The 9,004-nt window shown below is 45.4% G+C and overlaps 1 protein-coding gene and 1 pseudogene across 3 annotated transcripts in view; one reads left to right on the forward strand and one right to left on the reverse strand.

The window, feature by feature from the left end:
- Positions 1-9,004, reverse strand: part of ANO3 (anoctamin 3) — a 131,896-nt gene that overhangs the window by 64,920 nt on the left and 57,972 nt on the right. For all 3 annotated transcript variants that reach the window (XM_006753961.2, XM_006753959.2, XM_006753960.2), the window contains one exon: positions 8,336-8,432. In XM_006753961.2, coding sequence (XP_006754024.2) covers positions 8,336-8,432 — 97 coding nt within the window. The remainder of the gene's footprint in view (positions 1-8,335; positions 8,433-9,004) is intronic.
- LOC102764482 lies at positions 2,294-5,469 on the forward strand (annotated as a pseudogene).

Genomic DNA, 9,004 nt, shown 5'->3' on the forward strand with positions numbered 1-9,004 from the left:
ATGGAGACATGGAACAGACTGATGAATCTCAGAGGAAAGGGGGGTGGGGGAGGGAAGAAAGAGATTAATCAAAGATCTTATATGCATACTAGAGGCCCAGTGCATGATTTGTGCACTGGTGAGGTCCCTTGGCCTGGTCTGCAGGGATTGGGCCGAATCCATGCACTGGGCCTCCTACATCCCCAAAGGGTCCCAGATTGCGAGAGGGTGCAGGCCAGGCCGAGGGACCCCACCCGTGCACAAATCCATGCACCAGGCCTTTAGTATACCCATAAGACATAGTATGGTATACATGTAATATTCATAGAATGTGAGAGTGCGTACATGTAATGGGAGGTAACGGTTGAATGGAAGTTAGGAAAAACTTCAGAACTTGCCCTAAGAAGGACAGTAAAAGTGTAAAATTTCTGTGTTAGAGCCACTAAGCTATTACATGCAGGATGTATTATGATATGGGAGACAATACAGACAAAAAGAGCAATTAGAAGCCTGCAGTTAAAGATGGAAGTGCTAAGGGATTTATTTAGGATGCTGATATAAGACCTGATGAATAAAAATGGGGAAGAGGGAAAAGGATGCATCAAATCTAGAGTTGATGGCTCCAGGTTAGATCATGGGTGTTTGGCAACAGAATAAAGGGGAAGAGGCCTTATGCCTAATAGGACAGGAATACTTTCTCAATAAAAGAAAACTCCGGATGAAATAAAAAGAAAATTCCCAAAGCAACATAATAGACTTTTCTAAAGCAAAAAAAAATAGGCTTGTTCAATCTACAAATGTATATTTACAATAAATTATTTTATTAGAAAAATAGCTTACCTTTATGCATAGAGGGACCTATGGACAAACATTTTATTCAACACTGCTGGTGTGAGTGGAAATAATATATGAAGACAGAAGCAAACTAAGCCTTCAAGAAAGCTGTGTTTAAGCACAAATTCTCCATTATCTTTAACATCTTATTTCTCTTAGAGAGCTGAGTGTGGCAAGAAATCAATAAATGTGGGCATTGTTTAAGGAGATAAATTTCACAATAGATTGGAAGCATAAAGTCTATGTCTCCTCTACTGTAATTGCTAGATTTCTCTCTAAAATTGTTTGATGGGTTAAGAATAACAGAAAGTTCTGGAAACTGTCACTTGCACCCCATTAGAGCCCCTCTGTCTTCTTGGGCAGATTCAACCCTGTGGGCCAGGAAGGCTATTACAGGAGAGGGGGCTGAGGGCAAGGAGTCAGAACGTAGGTGGAGTTTGGGCTTCTCTAACCTCCTCAGTCCTTAATTCTGAGACAGGGAAAAATCCGAACGGGCACCCACAGCCCTTGGACCTGGGCACAAGCTACATCAAACATGGATACCTCATTAGTTCCTCCCCCTCGCCCAACCCATGACTTATTTAGAGCAATATCTTATTTAAATGTGCTCCCAGGAACCAGAATCACCTGAATCGCTTGTTAACATGCATATTTCTAAGCTTACCCTTGAGACCCTTAAACGTGCGTTTTTAACAAATGTTCTAGGTGATTCTCATGCTGAGTCGTATACTGAGGCTTCCATAATTTTTTTTTTTTTTAAGAACAAACAACTTCTGCCCTATTTCTGTGGTAGCCTCACTGTCATATCTGATCCGAGGCTCATACTAGGTATTGAATAAATGTTTGTTGCACAAGTTAAACACACACACACACACACACACACATGCACAAATTAAGAACTATTATGAATAAAGCTCACTTCAAAGGTTGACTCATTTTTAGAATTACATGATAAAACAATGCAGGACCCTTCTATCTAATGATTTCACCTTAAAATCCTTGCATAATGGAAATTGACAGTGTGGTGTCAGGTGCTTTTAAATGAGACTGCAAACATCACAGACTGACTTAATTGCCAAGTTCCTCAAGTCCCATACTTTTAAAATGTTAAAAATGAAAACAATCACCAAAGAAAACAATGTACTTACATATCATTTTTACATGAAGGGACCGGTTTTTCATGAAACACATCCTTGAAATTATTAAGGGAATAATTACACGGATACACACGCTTCCCAAGAAATAAACATGGCAGATTTACTTTCCTATTACTTGCCGCAAGTGAGGGTGGATTCCATGAGGAATTAACAAGTTCCTAGATAATGTGGCTAAGCGATCATGACCCCGCATGGGTTGGCTTGTTTTTTGATAAAAATCTGTTCCCTTATATCTGGCAATGCCCATCAAGTAACTTCTAGGTGTTTATATAAACTAATATTAAAGAGAATGTTGAGGACGCTGACGGCCACTGAAGTCCAAGATGGTGGCGCCGGGCTGCTCCTGTTGCCGGGTGACGGAAGTGCCGGAAGTCACGGAAGTGCCGGAAGTGCCTCGGGTGGCCGGAAGTGCCATCTATAACCGGAAGTGCTGCCATTTGACCAACCGCCAACGGAGCGTTTCGGGGCCCACAGACAAGTTGAGCCTCGAGGCTGCAACCGCCCTTAGAGGGCCCGTTCGTCTTGGGGACATCTCTCTCACGGAGGAGATGGACCTGAAGGTCTTGCGGTTCAAGAATAAGAAGCTGTCAGAGCGGCTGGAGCAGCGCCAGGCTTGTGAAGATGAACTCCGAGAACGAATTGAGAAGCTGGAAAAGCGGCAGGCCACCGATGACGCCACACTCCTCATCGTCAACCGCTACTGGGCCCAGCTGGAGGTAACTGTGGAAGCCCTTCTCCGACGCCTTGAGAAGCAGCGGGAGCTGTCGTCAGGTACACAGCCACCTGGGGCCCAGGGCGGGCGGACGTCAGAACTGAGGGAGACCCTGCCCACGCAGCGACGGCCCCCACTCAGCGAGCCGGCGTTGGCTTTCCCGGTGAAACAGGGAGCCAGCAGCAGTGAGGAGGTGGGGCTGCAGGGCCAGATGGAGTTCTCCAAGGCCGCCGTGTCGCGTGTGGTGGAGGCCTCAGCCCGGATACAGCACCAGGTGGAGGGACTCTGTCGGCGCGTCTGCAGTCGAGGGGGAGGTGAGCCCCGCAGCGAGGCAGCTCGGGCACGCACCCGGGACCTGGGCTGTGAGAACCGGCGACTTCAGGCCTTGGCCACCGAGCTACAGGAGAAGCACCACGGCATCTCCTTGGAGTACGCTGAGCTCCAGGATAAAGTGACATCAGCAGAGACCAAAGTGCTAGAGATGGAGACCACAGTAGAGGACCTGCAGTGGGACATTGAGAAGCTGCACAAGCGTGAGCAAAAGCTCAATAAGCACCTGGCAGAGGCCTTGGAGCAGCTCAACTCTGGCTACTATGTATCTGGTAGCTCCTCAGGTTTCCAGGGAGGCCAGATCACACTCAGCCTGCAGAAGTTTGAGATGCTGAATGCGGAGTTAGAGGAAAACCAGTTATTGGCCAACAGCCATTTGGCAGAGCTGGAGAAGCTCCAGGTAGAGCTTCAGGAGGCTGTGCGGACCAAGGAGCACCTCAAGGTGGCCCTGCGGAGTATTCCTGAGGAGATGGTACAGGAGACGGAGGAGTACCAAGTGCTGCAGGCCCAGTTCTCACTGCTTTACAATGAGTCTCTGCAAGTGAAGGCCCAGCTAGAGGAGGCCCGGGGACTGCTGCTGGCCACCAAGAACTCACACCTGATGCACATTGAGCACATGGAGAGCAATGAGTTGGGGCTGCAGAAGAAGCTGCGTACAGAGATTATCCAGATGGAGGACACACTGGCCCAGGTACGCAAGGAGTATGAGATGCTGCGCATCGAGTTTGAACAGAACCTGGCCGCCAACGAGCAGGCAGGGCCCATCAACCGTGAGATGCGCCATCTGATCAGCAGCCTTCAAAGTCACAACCACCAACTAAAGGGGGATGCCCAGCGATACAAACGGAAGCTGCGGGAAGTGCAGGCTGAGATTGGCAAGTTCCAGGCCCAGGCCAGTGGCTCTATGCACTCTATCCCCGAGGACTCTGGTCTCAGTGCCCCAGATCCAGGGCAAGAAGAGGGCGGGCCAGGCCCTATTGGTGACCATGAAAGCAGAAAGGGGATGGTTTCAATGCCTGGTGCCACCATGACTACCTCCTTAGCAAAGATAGAGGAACTGGTCCCCTTTGAGGAAGATGCTCAGGCCTTAACTCCCAGGGCTCCAGGCCCCTCCTCTTGGGTCCGAGAACCTGACTCCAGGCCCCAATGGGAGCTTCAGGAGTGGGAAGGGTTTGGTCTGGGTCCCCAATCTATGGCCTCAGCATATTCAAGAGCTGATCGGGAGAAGGCCAAGGTGGAGGAGCCCAAGAGGAAAGAGTCCGAATTCCTCAAATGCCTTCGAGCAGACCTCAAGAAGGCCCAGGAAAGCCAGAAAGAGATGAAGCTGCTGCTGGACATGTACAAAACAGTGCCTAAGGAGCAACGAGATAAGGTGCAGCTTATGGCAGCTGAATATAAGATCAAGGCCGAGGTCAGTGAGCTACGGAATCACATCCGAGAATTGGAGGAGAGAGGTCAGAGGGAAAGGAAGAAGATTGCGGACGAGGATGCCACGCGGCACATTCAGCAGGCAGAGGAGCAGATAGAACATCTGCAGCGCAAGTTGGGTGCCACCAAGCAGGAGGAGGAGGCTCTGCTGTCAGAGATGGATGTGACAGGTCAGGCTTTTGAGGACATGCAAGAGCAAAATAGGCGGCTGCTACAGCAGTTGCGGGAAAAGGATGATGCCAACTTTAAGCTGATGTCAGAGCGGATCAAGGCCAACCAGATTCACAAGCTGCTGCGAGAGGAGAGGGATGAGCTGGGCGAGCAGGTTCTTTGCCTCAAGTCTCAGGTGGATGCCCAGCTGCTGACCATGCAGAAGCTGGAGGAAAAAGAGCAGGCCTTGCAGGGCAGCCTTGGAGGTGTGGAAAAGGAGCTGATGCTATGCAACCAGGCCCTGGAGCTCAGTAAGAGGAAGGCTGTGGAATCAGCCCAGCTGGCCGAAGACCTGAAGGTGCAGCTGGAGCATGTGCAGACACGGCTGCGAGAGAGCCAGCCTTGCTTGGCAGAGAGCCGTGCTGCTCGAGAGAAAGAGAGCTTCAACCTCAAGAGGGCTCAGGAGGACATCTCACGGCTGCGGCGCAAGCTGGAGAAGCAGAGGAAGGTGGAGGTTTATGCAGATGCTGATGAAATCCTCCAGGAGGAGATCAAGGAGTACAAAGCGCGGTTGACCTGCCCCTGCTGTAACACACGCAAGAAGGATGCGGTGCTTACCAAGTGCTTCCACGTTTTCTGCTTCGAGTGTGTGCAGGGCCGCTATGAGGCCCGCCAGAGGAAGTGCCCCAAGTGCAATGTGGCCTTTGGTGCCCATGACTTCCACCGTATCTACATCAGCTGAACCTTTAACTCAGGGAACGTTGGAACGCCTATGGACCCTAGGTGCTATGCCCCAAGTTACTCCCCACCCTTGTTCTGGATCCTGTGGGCCCAGCCCCTCCCCATCTAGTTGTTTGAGGTCCCTAGTACATGTTAGTGAGCGTGAGGTCAGCCAAGTTCCACCTTTTTCCCTGTCAGAGCGGAGGCACCTCCTCTGCTGGAAAGATATGCTATGAGATATCAAATAGGCCCAGAGCATCCAACTAAGCTTCCTGAAAGCTGGTCCGCCAAGGGGAAGTTCCCCAGGCTGTGACCTCCATGAAAGAGGAGGCTGACTACTAGCTTACACACCCACAAGTGAGGATCAGGTGGGTCAGGTCTCCAGTCTCTTGCTCTGAGATTAGACGCTAGAGCCCAGGGAGTCTTTCTTCACTCCCCTCCAAGCATGGTCAAGGTTTCCCTGCCTGTGGAGTTCCCTGGGCTCTTTGGTGTGGCTCTTGGGATAAGGCTTATATTCTGTATGGGAGGATAAGGAGGGTGAGGGTCAGTGGGCATGGTCCTCTTCCTCTGAGAAGCTCTATGGTTGCTTCAGTCACCTAGTCCTCATTTTGGAAGTGCTGAACCAAGATCATCAGCTTCTATTGTAATCAGACCTCTCAGAATACCTACTCTCCTAAGCCAATTACCCCTACATTATGCTTAGCAAGTCTCCAGTGGGTCCCCCGCCCTGACCCTACTTTCATCCTGGTGGCCTTAACTGCAGTGGAGGCAAACTTCCCAGGAGGGGAAGGGACAGGATAGTGGTTGGATCAACTTTCAGTCATTCCAGGTAGAAGATCATCTAACCCTGTGACTGAGCCTGTACCCACAATATTTGCTGTGCTGCTGCCCAAGCAAATTCTGGGCTCTTGGGGAAGCAGGCAGGACCTGCAAGGTGGAGATGCTGACAGGTTCAAGGGTCCATTCAGACCCACAGCCACTGCTCTAGAGATGTTTTGTATAGGTTATATGTTATAAATAAATGTTCAACCCTAAAAAAAAATGTTTATTTGCATCCACTGATGGAAGTGTAGTTCTGGTTTTTAAGGTGTGAAATAAGTAGCTACATTTTATTTTAGCCAGAGAAACAAATACAAGACAAATATTTCATCCTGATGGATTTTATTTCTGTATTGTTCCACAAGGTAATATTCTCCTCTGCAAGCTCCATTTTCCACCTTTCTTTAATAGTTACTAAGTGAATTCTTTATGAGTCATACCTGTCCTTAACCATACTTTTTTTCTACCAGGGAAAGGAGGGATGTAGATACTGCATGACGACAAAAGCCCCCTAGTCTTTGGAATGTTTCTTCACTTTATCACTTTGCCATATGTGGATGTTTCTCATATTTAGTGCTCAGATAAAGCCAGTGTGTTTCATTAGATCTGTTCAGGTAAAAGTATAAGTAACCTATATATGAATGCATTGGTGTCCCTAAATCTGTCATATGTCTTTAAAATGCATGGGCTAAGACATGTATATGCATTTAATAATTCTAACACAATTGGTTTTTGCAAAAAGAATTTTATAAAATGCTTCCCAAAATAAGACATCTTTGTGGAAGATTTAAAATAATTCAAAACTAAGTATATTTTAGAAATTGAGTAGAGTCCACAGGAAGATCTTGATTTTGTTATGGGAATAGTGCTAGATAGAGCACTGCTGTATGCCCATGTCACAGCTCTTAAAAATCTTCAGATTTTTTTCAAGTAACTAAACTACAAAGAAATATCACTAGATATCTATTAGAACAGTTAAAAGGACTGCCCATCCTAAGGGTTTATGATTATATAGAAAACTGGAACTCTCATACACTGCTGGCAACAATGTAAAATGTTATAAACATGTTGGAAAATAGTTTGGCAGTTTTTAGAAAGTTAAATATCTACCTATTCTATAAACCAGCTATTTTACTTCTAAGGAGATTACCCAAGAGAAAGAATACTTACCTATAACAAGATTTGTAGATAGACAAATGTTCATAGCAGCTTTATTTAAAATGGTAATAACTTAAAACAGTTCCAAAGTCCATTGATAGATTAATGGATAAACAAACTCTGGTATGGACATATAACGCAATACTACTCATCAATAAAGAGGAATAATCTACTGATACATATTACAATATGGATGAATCTCAAAATGATTGTGCTGGGCAAAAGAAGGCAGGGAAAGATGCACACTGTATGACTACATCTACATAAAAGTCTAGAAAATGCAAACTTATCTATAATGACAGAAAGTAGTTGGTTGCCTGAGTATGGGAGTGGAGTTGGGAGGCAGGGATTATGAATGCTTGAAGAAATTTTGGAAGTGATGGGTATTTCAAGTGTGATGATTTCACAGGTGCATACATGTGATCAAATGTTTTCATTTATGCACTTAAAATATGTACACTTTTATATGTTAATTATAATTTAATAAAACTGTTTTACATAAGTAACTGAGATTCAGTTTCTCAAACTTGTATGCATTGTAGAATCACCTGTGAAGCTTTAAAATATGCTGATGCCCAGGTTCCAAACCCAAACATTCTGATTTATTTGCTCTGGGTGTTACTTGGACTTAAGGAGTTTAAAAAAACCTTCAGTTAACTCTGAGAGGCAGCAATTTGAGAATTTTTGGCATGTCATTTCATTTTTTCCCCTGTAAAATTAGAAGTTCTTTTCATGAGACTTCATGGAAGATTCAAATGCAATCATTAGTAATAAAAATAATCTTTTCCTAAGAAGAATCTAGACATCATTCTAAGAGAAGCTTTGTGTCAATGATGACAATAATCAATTATAAAAACAAAGGAAGACAATAATATTTAAATAAAAATATACTCGTTTTGTAATTGCTGTAAGTGACATCTTATTCCATTGTCAATGATATAGATTGTCTAAACTCTTGGGAACATTTAGCTTTGATATAAAGCCATTCATTGGAAGACTTTTTTACTACCTGGAGTTCAGGAAGGAAAATGTGAGCGTCCACACTCACCTTGGCATAGATACAGCTTTCGTTGAGTCTCTGTAGTGAGCAGTTCTTTTCACAGAGAGGGCACATGAAGACTTCAGTAGCCTTGCAAATTTCTTTGCTTGAGAAATCAAAGAAGAAAAAGAAAGCATAAAGCTTCATGTTTAGGAAGGTGCTTAGCTCCTACAGTCAATCCTGTGAGAAATAGCAACACACACACACACACACACAAAAATGGAAATAGTGGGCTGCAGAAGAACTGAAAACTGTGGCTCCAACTTGAATTTTAGGATATTTGTGATATAGAAGTTTCTGTTTGCTTCTTTATTTTTAGATCTCTCCACCCAGATAATGTAATGATCATAGGCCATATTTTTATACCTGGGAGTCAGTTGTGGTGCTTTGTTACACAAACACATTTACACATGATGTTATGACACACAGGATAATTTTGTGAGGAACACCCAAGGGAATTTTAACCAAGTTCACAAGCTTGGAAATGGCTGAGTTGGAATCAAATTTAACTATTCTGATTTCTCAAATCTATCTTTCACTTGTATCTTGCTGCCTTAGAATCACAAGAATGAACAGCATCCATAATTCACACAACTTCATAACATCCACTGCAGTAAACAGTGCATCATGTCCATTGGAAATTTGAGGGAGTTGATTCCCTCCCCTCCCCTCCCCTCC

Source organism: Myotis davidii, unplaced genomic scaffold, assembly GCF_000327345.1.
Source record: "Myotis davidii unplaced genomic scaffold, ASM32734v1 scaffold330, whole genome shotgun sequence".
Lineage (NCBI taxonomy): Eukaryota > Metazoa > Chordata > Mammalia > Chiroptera > Vespertilionidae > Myotis > Myotis davidii.